Source organism: Lontra canadensis, unplaced genomic scaffold (assembly GCF_010015895.1).
Source record: "Lontra canadensis isolate GAN:19392208 unplaced genomic scaffold, GSC_riverotter_1.0 scaffold179, whole genome shotgun sequence".
NCBI classification, from domain to species: domain Eukaryota; kingdom Metazoa; phylum Chordata; class Mammalia; order Carnivora; family Mustelidae; genus Lontra; species Lontra canadensis.
Genome location: NW_022631173.1, coordinates 129,642 through 149,313, shown reverse-complemented (window position 1 = coordinate 149,313; position 19,672 = coordinate 129,642). Strand labels below are relative to the sequence as shown.

At 34.3% G+C, this 19,672-nt stretch overlaps 1 protein-coding gene across 1 annotated transcript in view; it reads right to left on the bottom strand.

The window, feature by feature from the left end:
- FAF1 (Fas associated factor 1) overlaps positions 1–19,672 on the bottom strand; it is a 278,132-nt gene that overhangs the window by 134,564 nt on the left and 123,896 nt on the right. Inside the window, exons 5-7 of the mRNA XM_032846635.1 lie at positions 13,835–13,961; positions 12,783–12,846; positions 11,746–11,827 (exon numbers count right to left, since the gene is read on the bottom strand). Coding sequence (XP_032702526.1) covers positions 11,746–11,827; positions 12,783–12,846; positions 13,835–13,961 — 273 coding nt within the window. The remainder of the gene's footprint in view (positions 1–11,745; positions 11,828–12,782; positions 12,847–13,834; positions 13,962–19,672) is intronic.

Here is a 19,672-nt window from a genome sequence, read left to right as displayed (position 1 = left end):
CTGTTTTCTTCTTTACTATGATGATTATCATCACCATAATCATCAGAATCATACCACTATTATTATTATTTTTATTTTTATTTTTTTTTTTTGGTTTTAAGTTTGGGAATGGTTTATTAATACAAAGACCAGATACACTGATTCAACAATAAACACACACTTATCATAATTTCACCTTAGATTTATCAGGTTTTTTTTAAAGATTTTATTCATTTATTTGACAGAAAGAGATCACAATTAGGCAGAGAGGCAGGCAGAGAGAGAGGGGGAAGCAGGCTCCCCACTGAGCAGAAAGCCTGAAGCAGGGCTCGATCCCAGGACCCTGGGACCATGACCTGAGTCAAAGGCAGAGGCTTTAACCCACTGAGCCACCCAGGCGCCCCTAGATTTATCAGTTATTAACATTTGCCATGTTTGTTCTAAATTCATTGTATGCCTCCGTCCCTGAAACATTTAACGTTGCACAAATCTTGACGCTTCCAGCTTAAATACTTCAGTGTCTGTCACTTAACAAGGACATTCCCTCACATAACCATAATATTTTTATCACACCTTAGACATTTAATATTGTCACAGTATCATCTAATGTAAAGTCCATATTCAAATTTTTCCACCCACCTCAAAATGTCCCTTACAGCTCTCTTATTTGTTGTTTTAAATCCAGGCTCCAAGCAGATCATTCCAGTATACTGCCCACTTCTATAATCCTATTCCTATATATGAATGTTCATAGGCCCAACCCAGCATCCAACTATGACTCAACATTAACTACAAGGTGAGATTAGAGGCAGGGCACCATGAAGCCACATCGTCTGGTTCAAATTCCTGCTTTGCCACCTCCTAGCTATGTGACCTTAGGAAATCTACTTCACTTTTTTGTGCTTTTTGGTGCCATATAGCTTTGGAGGTCATAAGTACCACACTGTCTAGATGGAGTGGTAACATGAGTGCTATAACAGAGACAATCCTAGGGTCTAAGCATGAACACTGCTTGGCTGCTTAAAAAAAAAAAAGAAAAATATTTTATTTGTTTATTTGAGAGAATGAGAGAGAGAGAGAGAGAGAGCATGAACAGTGGGGGAGTGGCAGAGGGAGAGGGAGAACAGACTCCCTACTGAGCAAGGAGCCCAATGCAGGACTTAACCCCAGGACCCTGGGATCATGACCTGAGCTGAAGGGAGATGCTTAGCCAACTGAAATGCTGCTGCTTTATGAAGGGAATACTCGAGCTAAATTTTGAAAGCAGGATATAGTAATGGGACTTATCTCTCATTTGAGCTAAATTTTAAATTTAGGTGATATGAAAAGAAGAATGAAAAAAAGAAAAAGCAGACAAAAGTTTGGTAAGGCCCAGTAATGTCAGTAGCCTGATATGTTCAAAGAACTCAAAGCTAGTAACTTTTAAAGAGTGAAGAATCAATGTAGATTGATATGTGGAAAGAATCACTGACACTGCATTTTTGACTCCCAAAGCTGAGTTCAGGGACCAACAGGCAGCAACCAACTGGAGAGGTTCCAAAAGGAAACAGCCAGATATTGAAGGTGAGGTGATACCAAGATGTGTCTTTTTCCTCTCCCTTCCTGAAGGAGATTTTGGGATAGAACTCTGAAATCTTAATGACACAAATGTATTTGAGCCTCAGGTAGGTTGAATCCTTATATGAAAGTCACAGGTTACACAAAGAATAAAAGCCTAAAGTAAAACCAAACTCTTTTCATAAAATAAGCTGGCAGATGTTCACTGGATACAGAGCTTTATCAGTTTTCATTGTTCAGACTGTAATACTCAGGTCATAAAATATTTTTGAGGAAAACCAACATATGACTAAAGTTTTTACAAATAAGGAAAAAGAAGTTCAAGTGATAGGCTATTACAGCAAACTGGAGAGAGGCAGGCAAGCTCTTTAGGGAGGGTGGGAGTGGGATTATGGAGGCAAGAAAGTAGGCAGTTCTGGGCCAGATCAAAGAGCTCATCCCACTGGTTTTCTAGATGAACAACTAGAAACAATGCCAAGGACTGGAAGAGCAGCCTCATAAAAGTGCTGGGAGGATTTTTTTGATCTTCTCTTCTAAGAGGAACAACACTATCCTTGGTTAGCCAGTGGTCTGCTAAACAGGCAGAACAACACGAATGTGGATGAATGGGAGGTACATTAACACTTCCTTCTCTCACTTTCAGGCCACTGAAGAAGAGAAAAAGGACCCCACCTATCTCATCATGTCCATACTCCAGGGGTGGGGGAATCATAGCAATAAAGAACTGGAGACATAGTAACAGTAATTTTTAATTTAAAATATATAGATAATAATGCATTCTTGCTGAAAAATCACAGGAATGCTAATGATATGTGGGTATACATGTTCAATAACTGTTTACTACTGTCAAGTACTGTCAAGTGTGGCAGATTCCGAAGTAGACACTGTGAATTATAAAAATAAGCTAAGTTTAAGCATACAGAATTGTAGTAACTCTTAAGTACTCATTTAATAGGAATGGTGGAGACTGTAGTCCCTAAGTATTTTCCACATCTTCCTCAGTGAGGAAATCTCTTATGTATTTTTTTTATGTGGGATTAATGGCTGACTGAAATAAAGAATACATTTCTCAGCCTCCATTTAAACAAATGTGACTATGTAACCAATAATCAAGTTCTGGTTAGTGCAAGCAGAAGTGCTGGTTCAATCGCCTGTAGTCATCCAGAATCATGACTTAACCTGAACTGTATATCACACAGTGGAGCAACAGGATAGGAGGAACCTGAGCTTCTAAGTCTGTGATATACCATCCTAGGCCTGGACAGGCTACCTCTAGACTTCTTGAGGGGAATAGAGAAATTAACTTCTATTTTGTTTGAGCCACTATTAATTTTTTTTTCCTGTTACAAGCAACCAAACCCAATCGTAATTCTTACAGTAGACTGACTATAAGAAATCCTTAGTCATATATAAAAATGACAGTCCATGGAAGTGTACTATTAACCCAGAAGATCTAAAGAAAAGATATGCATTTATGGATTAGTTCATGGTCCATCAGAAAGACTCTCACAGCTTCCAATGGGCCCTGAATTACACTTTAAGAGACTGTAATTAACACTAGGCCTAATGCAAATGACCTAACAGGCTATTCAGAAAGGTCCATCTTATACATCTGGTTAGTGAGAAGAAAGGAGGGGGACACTGTTTTCGAAAGGCCAAGTAGGCATGAAGGCAAAAGAAGATATGGAGGTTGCTAGTCTAGCCTTCATGCAAAGACCAGGGAGAGCCTTCACTGTTAGCATGTGGTCCAGTCCATTTAACCCATACAGGAGAGCCCATTGGGATTTGTAATAGTGCAATAGTGAAGTGTACATCTATCTGAAATGCCATGTGTGCCATATTCCATATATTTGAGACCCAGGATGGCTGAAGTCATAGCAGGTGGTTGGTCAATGTATTTTTTATTTTTAAGATTTTATTTATTTATTTGACAGAGAGAGATCACAAGTAGGTAGAGATGCAGGCAGAGAGAGGGGGAAGTAGGCTCACTGATGAGCAGGGAGCCTGATGCAGGGCTTCATCCCAGGACCCTGGGATCATGACCTGAGCTGAAGGCAGAGGCTTTAACCCACTAAGCCATCCAGGCACCCCCGTATTTTTTATAATCTGTATACACACATAATTTTTACAACACAAAAGGAGATGTACTATATACACTGTTATGTATCTCACTTTTTTTACTTTGCAAAGTGTCCTGAACATCATTCTACATCAATATATATGAAGTGGCTTCATTCTTTTTAATGGTCACATAGTATTCCATAGTGTGAATGACATTTAAAGTATTTCCAATTTTTTGCTATTATAAGCAATGTTATAATAAATATTCTTGTATTTATCTTATTTCCCATATGCTTAGGTATATATGCAGAAAAAAATTTGTTATTATGATATGTGAAAATATATATTAGTGTAGTTTTAATCTGTATTTTTTATATTATGGAAAATATGAACATCTTTCATATTTTCTGTGAAGTACCTGCTTATCTTGCTTACCCATAATGGGTTGCTGTCTTCTAACTGATTTATGGAGTTCTTCGTAATTGTACACGCTAGGGAAATTTAAGTTTCCAATATATTTAATAAAGATACTATGCACTACTTAACATCAGAAATACTTTGATTTTTCTTAATATCCATTCCTTATAAGAGACTGTAAATGACAAGGCAAATATAAAATCAACAGATTCTATTGAAATGTCCTACAAAGGAGAAAGGCCAGAACACATTAGCCTAGGTCTATATCAGAAGCAGTTTTGTTAGGCATTTTGAGGAGGGTGTGGAGAATCAGGATCCTGGAAGATACAGAGGTATAAAAAAGTGCACAAAAGCTAATAGGCTGTGAAATTTAGGAACCAAAAAGACTGTGAACTACACTGTGCTATTACTATACCATGATTTTCTAACCAATACCTGACATTCCACAACTACGCATATACAAATGTATACAGTTGCTCAGTCTCACTACCACAAATTTCTCCTCTCCAATCCATCTTACAAACTACTACCACATTGCTTATGTCTATGGTACAGCTCTGACAGTGTCACCCTCTTCAGAAACTTTCCAAGGCTAACCACTAACAAGTCTTTAGCTGGTCTTCAGGGATTTCCATAATGAAAGTAAACCCAGTCTACTTCTTTATTTTAGCCCTATCCTCTACTGTTCCCTTACAAGTACCATATATACCAACTAAACAGGCCTATTCATGTTCTCTAACATGTATATCTGAATAATTTGTTTACTATTAATGTAAGGACTCATTTTCCAAGGTGAGTTAATTGTCAAGGTATTTTTAGCTCCATTTTAGAGAAAGTAAAATGAAGGCTTACATAGCTCAGTCAATATCAGGGTCTAGTTTCCAAACCAAAATTGCCTGATATATTCAATGTCCATCTACTTATAAGTAAACAATCTTAAAGATGTTTCACACACATTTCAAAGATGTTTCAATTATGCTAATTTTCTGTTAAAGAGTCTTGTGAAGTATTACAATACAAATTTTTAAATGCAGAAATTGATGATCAGAGGAGAAGGTTAATCTGGTTAATAGGACATAGCTAGTAAATGAAAAACCAGAACCCAAATATAAGATCTTTGATTAGTATGCTTTCTACCATATCTCTTATTTTAATGTTTAAGATTAGATATGAAACAGATTTCTTGAATTTACAACTGAAATACTATAGAGATCAAACTTAGCTTTTAATCCTTTTAAAATAAGTAGTATGAATAACAAATACTTTCTAGGGCCAGGAAGGGCCCTTTGGGAGTAATGATACAAATACGGATAAAGCCCATAAATGGAAATCAGCCTTGCTTCTGATATCTTAATAAATTTTACCTACAGTGCTTTTCAAATACGATTAAATTGTTTTTAAAAAGATGGTGAGAAGCAGGAAATTGAAAAGAATGTTTTATAAAGCAGCACTCCTTAAAACTAATTTACTAAATTTTTAACTAAAAAATAATTTAAATATGGACACTGAAGATTTTTACAATTTTAATTAGGTAGGATAGTAGGGTAGTAGGATAGTAGGACAATTAGGGCAAATTCTAAATATAGAGCTAACAATATACTATTTAGTGGAAACATCTAATTATAGAACAGCATATTTGGTATGGTTTCATTTATGTAAAACATGTCAACTTTTTTACTGATACACATATTTGGAGATTTTTTAAAAATCATGTTTAAAAGTAAAAATAACATTTAATAATGATTATTTTTAGGCTTCATATTATGTGGTAACTTGTTTTCTACTTTAAATGCACCTGTATTCTTTTCTTCCTTTTTTTTTAAGCAACAAATATTGTATTTGTAGAATAAACATACTTAACAAACTATATTAGCATCATAGTTCTCATCTCACACAAGTGTAGGCTGCTATCATAGCTGTCATATAAAATTACTGTAAGAACATTGTCTGCCTTTAAGGAATTTAAATTGAAAAGAAAACAAAGACAAGATGAACAAACCGGGCATATTCTTTAAAGGACAAATAAATTTCCCTCTTTTTTCCTGGCTAATGGAGAGCTAGAAACTCACCAACTACAGCTATGGCTACAGATTTGTGTAGAACTTTTTTTTTTTTTTTTTAAATATTGACCAGTGATGGTATTTAGGTATCTTTTTAACATGATATAGAAGAAACAGCACTACTTTAAAATGGGCTGATATTTAAAAGTAAATATAATAAAACTTGATCACAAATCCTGTTAAAGTAAACTACTTATTTTAGTGCTGTAAATACTCATAGGGGTTCTCAAAATTCCTTTCTGGAATTATTCTCAGAATTAGTTCATGAGTTGCATGAATAAATCAGTTTTGTTTTTTACAAACATTCTCAAATAGTCTAAACTGCTTCATAGCACATTAGCCATAGTGCTGGGTGCATCCTATTTAATCCTCAAAACAACCCTATCATTATCTCCCCCCACCCTCTTTTTTTGTCCTACGATTAGAAACAAGCTGATTACTTGTTTAGGGCTACAGAGTTACTAAGCAGGAAATTAAGAATTGAGCACTAGTTTCCTTAATTTATGTGTAATATTTGGAAATATCACTGGATCTGAAATCAGGATAAACAGGCCAGTCTCCAAAGGGGAGGAATGGAACTAGGAAAGGAATAATCCTTCATATGGGAGATAAACTCTGGCACCGAGATTTTTACTGCTGTTGATTTTTAGTTACTACAAATGTCTAATCATTCTATAGGGCACTTTGTTTTGTACAAAATTCAGAAGTAGCAGGAATGAGAGGTAGAGAGGCTATAGGGAGAAAAAGAATCTGCTTTAAGAAACTCCTAGGGAATCATGGTATGGCACTGGTAACACTTCTGCAACTTAAATTACAGTGACTAACCACTGGCTCTCACTTACCAAAAGATAAAATATAAGCTTTATTCAATAAATATCTCTCAAACGACAGGGAAAGCGAGCCCCTTCCCAATGCCTTGGCCCCTGCTCATCTTCCCCGCCTCATGCCTTGCAATCCAACTCTCTATCTTGCATTTTTTACTCTTGGTCTTAATTTTTTGGTTGTAGTTCTCTCATTTTAATCTTCTTTCCTTTGCTTTTGACCTTTTTTTCTGTTTAGAATTCTGTGATTTGGTTAAGTATGATTCATAAGATTCAGGTCATATGTATCTCCTCAAGAAATCTCCCTAAACTTTCTGAGGTAGATGAAGCACTTCTCCTCTTTGCTTCTATATTATACTATACTACATAAATGTGTAGATATTATCTTCCCCATTAGACAATGAGCATCTCAAGAGCAGGAAAGCTCTATATTCCAGGTCCTTAGCAGGTTGTGATAAATATGGCCCTCAACTGAGTGACACCTCTAACAATGAAGGGCATGAGAGGAGGTCATAAAACTGATGGACCTGCTGCCAGAAGTCAAAACTCTGTCATAATATACTTAAATGTAAGACCTTAGAATACCTCTTTTACTGAAGTTGGAGCTCTGCTTTGGACAGTGTTTTAAATTCCTCATGAAAAAGGCAGAAAGAACCAGGGGCACTCTCATCACCAAGTGCTCTCAAATGAAATCAGTTTGAAGCAGTTTTCATTAAGATGGATTGAATGTGGCATCGTGAGAAACACTTTATCAAATGTAGTGTTTTACTTAGTGATTAACTATATACCAGTTGATGAAGCTCCCTAAATCCTTTGTAATCCCACCACTCCAATAAACATTTAATGAGTATATAAGTTCAAAAAGCCTAGCAGAGGATTTAAACCTTCAATCTTGTTTTTATTTACTCTTGGAACTCAATTTCTCACTTCAAGTGAAGAATGCTGGTGCTTGAGGCTCATCGGTTGCCCTGGTAAAATTAATGTGCTTCCCACAGTTTAAATTAAACATGTGATATTTAAGATGAAAGAAATTTAGTCAGAATGCCACAGTATCAGTCACACATGCTTTTAAAATACGTGAACATCGGAAAGCTTTTCTTAAAAATGTTTCATAAGTTTAAAAAAATAATATTGAAAAAGATTTAATTCTCAAATGTGAAATCTGAAAAGGAGAAATGGTATTTGATAACTGAATCCTGCAGTATAGAAGTTACCATTGAAAAGTGAAATATAGTGATATAGTGTAAATCATACTTACCTGTGTTAGAACCCTGAGCTCTTATTTGGCCTCTGGTACTTACTAGTGATGTGTTTGGTTAAATTCTGTTGCGTTTCTGAGCTTCCTCATCTATACAATGGGAATATTGATATTATATGTCCCTCTCTCACTGGATTGTTGTTGGATTCGAATAAGAAAAATATAGAAAAGATGCTCTATAAACCATACAGAACCATATAAATCTGTAGTAGTATTACTATTTCTATGCATACACAGTACTCTTTAATTAAAATGAGATATATATATGTATGTATGTATGTAACTTGGCTGATGATCATAATAAATGTATCTGCATAGATTTAAAGTTAAATCTGAAAAAGTTATCCATCATGTGGATCAGTTTTACTCAAGTTTACAGTAATGTCTTAAGCGATGCATAAACTGTTGTTCTTTAACTTGGAAAAGAGAAATGAGGAAAGAAAAAAGTCTTGGACAGGGGAAAAAGAGAAAGACAATTTAGGAATCCAAAGAGGTCAAAGGATTTTGGTATGAATCTAATATGAAGCAAAACATTTAATTACACGAAACAGTGACTTTCATTTGTTAAAATACCAAGACCTGAGTCAAAAGCAAACAATCAACTGTTTCATTAGAAATATCCAAAAGTTAATAACCAAGAGTTTATTCTTCTCTGGGGAACATCAAATGCCAGTTTATTATATAAGACACTTAGCAAAAGTTCTTTTGTCTATTATATACTGTATATTTAAACAAGTGTCTTCATTTAAAGTTATAATGTTTAAAGTATAAATAGTATTTCTTAGGGTAGCTTTTTAAGTGGGATTTAAAATACATCTTTGCCTATTTTGGGAGTTATAGTTCACAAAGGCCCTAACATTTTCTGATTACTTTAACTACTTTCAACCATATTTATGTCTCATAAGTGATTGTTTAAATATAATAACATGGCCATACAGTGAGACTCTATAACCATTACAGTCCTGTTTTAATGAAGTATTCAGTATTATTTAAAAGCATTCATGCAAAAAAAATTTTGACCTAAATATAACAAAGCATGATTCTTCACAAAGCGAATGTTATGGGGGGAAAAAGAGAGGCGGGGAGGAGAGGATGCTTGTTTAAAAGGAATTTAAGAAATCTAACAACCATAGGGTGCCTGGGTCGCTAAGTCAGTTAAGTGTCTGACTCTTGATTTTGGCTCAGGTCATGATCTCAGGGTCACGAGATCGAGCCCCATGACAGGCTCCCCACTCAAAGAGGAGTCTACTTGAGTTTCTCTCTCTCTTTCTGCTCCTCCCCACCAAAATGCTCTCTCACACCATCTCTCTAAAATAAATAAAAATATTTTTAAAAAATCTAACAACCAAATATTTGTGATCCTTGAGTAGACCATGGTTTTAAAAAAATAGTTAAAAAGACATTTTGGAGACAGCTGGTAAAGTATGAATATGCACTGAATATTAGATGATATTAGGGAATTACTGCTAATTTTGTTACATGCGATAATGGTATGGTGATTATGTAAGAGAATATCATTATTTTTTGGAAAATACATAGATGTTTTTAGGTGTAAGCTATGTAATTTAACAAAAAATATTGAATATAAAAAGGTATAAATACTTTCATGCAGTTTAAGTTTTAATCATTTCAAAAGTTTAACTGCTGTAAAATTTTACAAAATCATGTGAAACTTTAATTTTTTTATATTTGTTTGTTTTTGCATATTTTGAATAATAAATTTTACATTTAATTTTCTGTTCCAGTCAATGTTTACCATTTTCAATCAGAGAGGAAATGAAAAAAAAATCATAAAAAATTAATTCATCAAAATCACAAACCTAAATAAGTATAAAAAATGTAAATAATTATGTTTCAAATGCTGCTCTTTTATAAATGTGTGGCAGTTAAACTTTTGAAGTTATTAAGGCTTCTAGCTCCATTAAAACTTTGGGATGCTTGCATATGAAAGAAGCAAACATGGCAAAATTTATTAGTTATTAAATTTAGGGATAGGAGATTTGGGTATTTATTGTGCTATTCTTTTTACTTCTTCTATATTAAAAATTGTTTTAATAAAAAGTTAAAATATTGTAAAATATAATTAAGCAAATGATCATATAATATTAAAAGGTAAAAATAAGCTATTTTAACAAGATTATAACACAACCCATATTATTAAATACACACAAAAGTTTTCATCAAAATGTATTTAAAAATATGGAAAAAACATGTATCATAAAGCTAACTGTTAATCTGTATTAGAATATTTTATTTTTGCTTTTCAATATTTTCCATAAACCTGTATTTATATAAACTATAAACATGTATTATTATAAATATTTATTTCTTCAAAAATGACATCCATTTTATAAACATTTAATAGTTAAAACATAGACTAACACAGCATTTACAATGGGCTATTCCACTATTCTTAGGGTAAAGAACAGTTTGTGTTTCTTATTCTACTTTATTAGATCATCACTGATTGCTCTAAGTTTGATTATTAATTACTGTCAGTTTTTAAAATTTGTTTAAAATGAAATTTTCTTTAGGTCAGGGTTTAAGATAAACTAGAAACTAGAAACCTCAGAGCCTTCCTTGTACTCTATTCTCAAAATTCCCTCTACTTCATTTACATACTATTTCTTCCTTCCCACTCTTTTATTTCCTTCATTCATTAAATATATAGAATATTTACTAGGGATGTAAGGTACAGTCACTGCCAAAGAGAAAAATCAAATCTCTTGAGAAGACATATATACAGAGAATAGATAATGATAAGCAATGTGTTAAATGTAATAAGATGAGCAGAGGGTATCATTACAAAGGACTAAGGGTGGGTCCAATTGTATGATAGTTGAAGAGTTAGGGACAATTAAGTGTCAGAGAGTAGAAGTTAACCAGGTAAAGGGCAGAATAAAGGCATTCCTTACAGTGGAGAAGCATGAACAAAGAGTAAGATTATGGGGAAACAAAAACGGTACATCATTGCTATATTTATTAAGTGTAAAGCAGGGGAACAGGAGAGCTAAAGTTGTGCAGATAGGTAGGAGACAGATTACTGAGCTCTCCACTGCTGGGTCAACATATAAAGAATGATTGCATAGAAACTTCTTGCTGAAAATGTATCTTCTGAATTCTTGTTATAAATGCCAATGTACTTGACTTTAAGATCACAATGCCCATTTCTGTATTTTTGTTGTTTAAAGTGGCTTTTGAGATAAAAATATTGTTCTTATAGATATATACTATTAGATGGAATCATATTGGGAAAAGACTGAAAGCCAAGTCCTTTAGCAAGAAACTGTCAATCACATTAACTGAAAAGAACATACATAGATAGCCTGGTCCCATGTCTACCTTTTTTTCCCCTATAAAAACACTCCTGTTTCAGAGCTTGACAAGGCCATCTACAAAGAGCCAGCAATACCCTATTACACTACTGCCCCTCTGAAATGGGAATCTTGGTGATGATTAAGCTGGTAGATGAACCACAAACAAAATCAAGTCTTCAATCTGAAAAAAACAGAAAACATTAAGCATTGCCTGAGGCCTGGTGGTAAACCTATGATATGCACTTTTTAATTACAAAAAGTAAGATTGCACTTACATCTCGGGCTTTCACATAGAAGGCCTCTTGAAAAGCAGCTTCTAATGAGCCAATAAAAAATACAGGATGACAGTCACCATATCTATAGGAAAAATTATATCTATTAATTTAAATACATTTCAAATTTACTTCAAAGTTTCATAAGTCTAATCACCATCTTTAAATAAATGTTGGGACTATTGTGTCTTAACTATAGACCAAACATTAAAACATTTCTTTAAAGGCTTGGTAATGCACTTCATTAGTTCTTAGAATTCTTCTTGGCCTTTAGTGATAATGTTAGAATACAGGAATTTTAAGTACATCTAGCAAATGGATTCAATAAGTGCTACAAAACCATGCCATTTATAAGCAGCAATTCCTGGTTATCCACTTTCATAAGATTTTCCTTAGAGTAACCTTAACTTTCCATTTTATTAGTTCATTTATTCTGGAAGTCTAACAGAGAGGGAAAAAAATTGTATCTTGCAAAGTTTCCAAATTATATTACATTAGAAAACAGAACTAAAGAGAAATATCATTTACATGAAAATTTAGGGCTAAATATTTAAATCATTTTTACTTAAATACCTTCTAAGAATCTCAAAAGCATATAAACATTTTATATTAGACTCTTAAAAGAAGAAATGTTGATAGTTTCAAAACAAAAATTAAAAGAAAAAATGTGCTTATATTAAAAATTTTATTTTTAAATTTTATATTATTTTAAAGGATATTTTGTTTTTCTAGGATATACCAAAAATTAGTATCCTATAACCTACAGACTTTGCGAATACAGTCAATATATTAATTAGTGACCCATTTATTTTGCTTCTGTAAAGATACAGAAATAAGATGGTAAAGTGGCATAAATAGCGTACTAGTTATCTGACATTGAATAGGATGTGTTAAACTATAAGGACTAAATAAACTGATAAATGTATCCTTTGAATATTGTATAGAGAAATTAAAGACAATCTATGACTAAAATTGCTCCAGAAAAATCACAGTAGCATTAAAAGAACATCAATTTTATATAGTTAATGTCCTAACCCTACCTTGAAGAAAACTCTGCTGTAAATTGTAATAAGGCATCTCCTTCATTTTCTGCGTTTTCTGGCACTAAAAAACAAACAAAAGAAAAAACAAAAACAAAAAAAACAAAACAAATAGACACAAAAAACAAACCACATAACATCTAATCCCACATATAAGAAATATATTTAATCAATAAAGAGGAAATAAAATTAAATTTTAGCTTCTGTGATATATTTGAGGAGACATTTTAAATTGACATACATTAGAAGATTTCATCAAACCTTAAAAAAGAACCTTGAAAAAATTCCAAGCTCATAAATTTTGGAAAGCCAACTGACACAAACCTGCTAATAAGCATTTCAAGTATGTGCCAGTCATCAATTAGGATTTCAGTGTTTTCTTAAAATGACATCTTGTGAATAAATTATATAAAATGATCTCAAGTTATTTTAAAAATCTCATTTATAAGGAAGATGGTTAATTTTAAGTAAATATCACATCTCTTGCTGCCCAATGGAGTTTCCTAACTTCACTGAGTAAATGAGCCATTTAAGGATTTATTTTAAGAGTAATTTTGCATATAGTACTTCCTGTGATTCTACAGTATATATCTTGTAAAGTTAAAGAGAAGGAGATGGCACATTTAGTTTACTTTTTGTTCCTTCCAAAGGAGGTACCAGTGAATCGAAAAATAATATAACTATTCTTAAAACTCGTATCTCCACTAAGATGCGGGGGAAACAAGTACAGTCACAGAAAATATAGCTATTTGTTTATAAACCTTTAGGTTTAAAGTAAAGAGAAAGACTCATAACTAATATATATGTGAAACATAAGTTATACATTCCCTTGCATTTTTAATGAATTTTACTAAAGCTCTGGGAATTGATAAGCTTAATAAAATCAAAACTCAAGAGGCCCTGGTTCTAATGAATATTGTGCCTGCTAGCTGTATGTTCTCTCTCCAAACCTGGAAAGTTAATAAGAGATTTTTAAGTTTATTGTTCTTCCTAAGTTTCTGCAGGAGGAAGTAGAATTATAGTGCTGGCCCCAAAGAGCTATTAATACTCACTCATTGGAGATTTTCTCAGGGCAGATGATGCCATGCCGAATACTTCTCCATCATCCACCCCAAATTCAGAAGCATCTTCAAAGTCATCTCCATCACTATCACTAACCATATGAACATCGGTGCTTTGCTATTTAAGAAAAGTGCTGATTAGTTTTATATGAACTTTAGGAATCGAATTCTAAAATATAAGTTATGTAATCACAATAGGACATTAGTATTAATGGTAGTTTTATTAAATAAGAAGCCATTTGCTAGAGTAAAGCTTAATATTTTTCATTATAAGGCTAACATATATTTCTTTTCTTTTCTTTTTTCTTTTCTTTTCTTTATTTACTTGATAGAGATCACATGTAGGCAGAGAGGCAGTGGGGGATGGGGAAAAGCAGGCTCCCTGCTTAGGAGAGAGCCCAATGTGGGGCTCGATCCCAGGATGCTGGGATCATGACCTGAGCTGAAGGCAGAGGTTTAATCCACTGAGCCACCCAGGTGCCCCAAGGCTTACATATATTCCTAAACTTGCCATAATACGGCTAGTTTGGCTAAAGATTGGAACCTGAGGGAAAATGAAGGATGCATACAACTCATACAACTGTTTTATCCACAGAACATAGTACACAATTCAGTGCTTAATAAATATTTGCTCAGTGGGACACCTGGGTGGCTCAGTTGGTTAAGCCACTCCTTGCCCTGCAGGGAGCCTTCTTCTCTCTCTGCCTCTGCCTACCACTCTGCCTGCTTATGTGTGCTCTCTCTCTCTCTCTGACAAATAAATAAAAAATCTTAAAAAAGAAATAATAAATATTTGCTCAGTAAATGACGAGAGGGATATAATCAGGTCAAAGACAAAGCAAGCTATATGTGTCTTTTAAAAAGCTCACAGTAATCTCTATTTCAAACTTGCCACTTCCTTACTGCAATGGTTCTCAAATTTTTCATTACTGGACTATGGTATACTATCCTCAGTGTTATTGGAGATAACATGAAATACACTACATAAAAGCTCTTTGTAAAGTGCAGACTATTAAATATGAGATACGCTTCTAGTCAATAAACATTTATTGAGAATTTACTACATGCTGGGCACTGATAAACACGCTCTGTTTATTTTGTTTTCAGCAGTATCAGTTGAGATTTAAAGTATTACAATTAAAAACATCAGATTCAAAATATGAACTAGGATGCTAATCTCTAGGCAAGAATGGAATCTCAAAAATACTGAGATCTATAACATCCAAACTGTGAATACTGACAAATATTTATGCCTTGGATGAAAAGGGAGTCTCAGCAAGGTACCTGGCTAAATGCCTATCTATACTATGTTCAATAAATAAAGTCTACAAAGATTATTTAATATATGAAATTTCTATTTTTTAAAATTTGGCACTATGTACTTAAGCTATGAAAATGGGGAAACTATTTGATTCTGGTCTACGCAAAAGAGCCTAACTTAGAGATAAGTATTTTCCAGAAAAGCATTAAGAGAAACTTAGAATCAAAGACTCATAAATCTTGATTTAGAGGGACGTTAGAGGTTAGCTAGTCATAAAAATCATAGATTTTAAACATCTTCTTATCAATCGTTTTCACACTTTTTTCCACAGGGTTACCTCTCTCCCCTGGTCCAAGCCAAAATATTATGTAAAATTACAGTGCATACAATAGACAAAAGTAAGAACACTCTGGCTGATGTGGGGAGAGGCCAATGGGAAGTCTAATGCTCCTCCTAGGCTTGGCCTTTTCTTTCTTATATCCCTTTGATAGTTGGGTTACCTCTGAAGGATCTTAGGACCCTGGAACAATTTTTAAAACTACTGATAGAGCAAGTCTAACAGCTTCAAATGAAGAAGCCAATATATTTACTCTATTTGACTCAACCTAGCATTTCCTCCTTGGGCATAACCAAACACCAATGCCCAGAATTGTAACATTTTCCCCCTTATCCAAAAGAAAGTCTTCCCCATAGTTTGAATAGAGAAGATAATGAACAAATACTTACTGGATGAGTAAAAATGAATGGTCCTTGTCCTAAGCAGTCTATCTGCTATTCTGACTGCACCACTATTTCTTACAGACACCTTGGTTCTGCTTACAATCCTAATCTTACTTTAGTGTTTTGGTTTTGTGGGGCAAAGATCTTCTAGTTTCAGCAATTCAACAGCTAAAAATTAAAAAACCGGAACACCTGGGTGGCTCGGACGGTTAAGTGTCTGCCTTCAGCTCAGGTCATGATCCCAGGGTTCTGGGATCGAGTCCCACATCGGCCTCCATGCTCAGCAGAAAGTCTCCTTCTCTATCTGCCTGCCATTCCTCCAGCTTGTGTTCTCTATGTCTCTCTCTCTCTTTGACAAATAAATAAATAAAATCTTTAAAAAATTTTCAAAAACCCTTTCTCATTTCAAAGTAGTAAGGGAGCCTCCCCTACAAAACAACACATCTATAGGCCCACTACTGTGCTCGAATTCCCTCTGTGTTTCAGGCATGCAAATATCTAGAGCATGAAGTTCCCTGAACTTTGAGACTCTGATTTCTTAAACAGGTGAAGGTGCAGGATCTAAAAGGTACACTACATACTCTTGTAGGATGCTAAGCCAGGTTCACAGGCTAGTAGAAAGAAACAAAGGTCCAGTATTATGAACTTTGTCACATTCTCTATCAGCTAAGCTATCATCTCAGCCTTCACTTCATCTTGCCTAACATTCACCCTTCCCTTTAAGAGGCATCGGGTTTTCGGGTTTTAGGGTTGGAGGACACAGAGATGAAAAAGAATTGTTCTATATATCATCTTTTTTTCTCTCTCCTTTTACCTTACTCCCCCACATCTAAACTCCTTCTCCTAATCCAGTTTTTAATCAAATAATAGTCCCTTTCCATAACAACAGAACTTTATATATATCATAGTAAGATAGTGATTTTAATCTTGTGCCTATGTAACTGACTCATTATTCATTTTGTCTTCACAAAGTGTATAGTTCCCAAATCTCTTCAGACCCAGAAAGCAAAATCCTACAACAACATCTTCAAAGGGAGTTATCTAAAAAGCCAATTTTGTTGGAAAAAGTATATTTCAAATATGAATTATTGAAGTATCTGCAAGAATGAGCTACTTAATTATGTATAAGGAGCTCCCAATCTCTTCACATTTTCTTATCAGCCATCTAACAGGTTAGGAAAAGCTTTTTCTAAAAAATGAGATAAACAATCTTTTTTTCATTAATGTTTGCAGATGAGAATACATAATCTCTTGGCTCAGCCATGGCAGCCTTAAAACTCTTTGAATTCAGAGAAGTTATTTACTCAGAATTTGAAAAACAGCTAAAAAAATTCATGATTCTATTCTGGCTGTTTATCGGCATTCATTTATTCCCATTATCATTTAACAAACATTTACAAACCCCTAGTAAATGCCACACTGCCTAGACCTGTGTGAAAGATACAGTCTATATTCTCTTAAGGAATACTATATAATATATACAGATAATTATAATATCAAGGGTTAAGTGTTGTGACAGGTAAGTTCAGAAGAGAACATTAAATGAACGGGGAATGGGAAAAATCAGAGCAAACTTTCTAGAGGAGAAAGAACCAAACCATTTGACACAAAATTTAGACTCTACATATACTCAGCACTAAGGCAAGCTTGTAACTGAAGCAGATGTTCTTTCCACCAACTACTTATATCAAATCAACAAGTTAAAAGCTAGGGATACAGAGATAGATAAAACATGGGTTCAGGCTTTCCAGAAATTCCCATTCCAAAGGAAGACATAAAAATATAGTTATTTGAATAGTCAAAAGGAAAGGGTCATAAAAATCACAATGTATCAGTTCATTTGGGACAGTTTCAAAGAACAGCAGGTCCCTCAGTGATTAGAATGAACAGTTTTGGCTTGGATTGGCAATGATCATTAATATGGGTAAGGAAACAGGTTTCTGGGGAGATATAGTAAGTTCAATTTTTTACACAGTGAATGTGGGCATGCAGATGGAAATGTTCAGAAGTAACCTGATTACTATTTAGCTTGTCTGCCTGAGGTGAAATACCACATAGTTATAGTAGGACCATAGCAGACAAGCTAAATACTTGTCTCACCAAGTTTTAAAAACTGAAATACAAATTTTTGGCAATTATCTGTGTTCAATTTCATTTTATTAGGTATAAGATCCTTTATGCAGACTTTGCTTTGTTCACATCCATATTGTGACTCCTACATCAATACCAGGCATAGAGGGGCATGTAATCAGAACTTATCAAATGAATACTGAATGAATATTTTCTGTCACTTAAACCAAAACCTAGGTATAATTTTTTTTGTAATATTTTTTAAAATTTCTTTTCAGCATAACAGTATTCATTGTTTTTGCACCACACCCAGTGCTCCATGCAATACATGCCCTCCCTAATACCCACCACCTTGTTCCCCCAACCACCTCAACGCCCCCCACCTTAAGACCCTCAGGTATCATTCTTATCTCTTCCTTTTCTCTCCTCCCATAGATCCTATCAGTAACCAGTTCTAATTCAGGATCTCATTATCCTTTAACTGTGCAATATTACAATAGACTCATATCTGATTTTTCTGCCTCCAGTCTTCCTTCCCTTACATCTACCTTCTGCACAGCAGCAAAGTACTCTTCTCTAAAATGTTATTTGGGGGAAAGAAAATCATTTGTCACTTAAAAGCCTTCTATGGCTGCCCAGAGTTCAAGTTCCCAACTTGACCTATAGACCCATTCACCTTCACCTCACTCTTATCTTTGTCTCTCACTTTATTTTGCATGAATACCACCAAACTGTGCTCATCTCTGTGCATACACTACATCAGATCATGCAGTTTCCTTTGAATGAAATACTATTTCCATGTTTCTTCATTTGGCCGACTGGCCTCATTCTTTATAATTTGATTTGGATATAAATTTCTATGGTCTTTCTTTCTCTTCCTCTCCCAACTTGTTCCTCTTCCTTCTTCCCCTCTCCTTCTTCTTTTTTAAGAAATACTCACTCACCAATATTTATTTTGTGGCTGGTATATGCCAGGTACTACACTAGATGTTAGGGCTACAGAAGTGTGTAAGGCAAACACAGCTTTTGCTTGCCAACATTCTTGAGTGTTACGCCTTCAACCCCCACAATTGTGCCCTAGTATCTTGCACTTGCTTAATTTTAACATCATATAATATGAAATTACCAGTGTATATCCATCTGACTAACACATAGTGAGCATTCAATAAATGTTTCCTTAAGTTACTAACTAGCATCTACTACACTGGAAGGTTTTTTTGTTTTGTTTTTTTGTTTTGTTTTGTTTTAATCTTGGGGCACTCCCCTCTCTTCCACAATCAACTGAGGACTGGACAATTCTCAAGAAGTCTGGGTCAATGGGCCCCTATCTTGTCCCATTCAAGCAGCTGCAGAAAGGAGAGGAAGGTATTAGCTAGGTACTCATATATAGAAAGATCATTAAAAGAGGGCTCAGGAGCAAGGGAAGGCTGGGGAGGAAAGAAAAATGGTGAATTATCATTAAAAAAAAAATACTTGCAAGACCAGAAGGAGGATGTAAGAAAAAGAATTCCCCAGCTAGAGGACACATAACTATAATCCATAAAATTCAAAGCTTAAATTTAACTACTAGTCTTACATATCTTCTTCCTAACTCAAGGTTTCAATCAATAGAAAAATGGTAATTGTCCTGAAACATGAATCATGTAGGAAAAGGGTTAGAAGCAGAAAAAAGAGAAGCAGAACCACTGGGTAGAAGATATAAGGACAGAAGTTCCAATTAATTAAAGAAGATATCAAGAGACAGAGCTGCTCAACAATAGAACTGGTTGCCTTGTTAC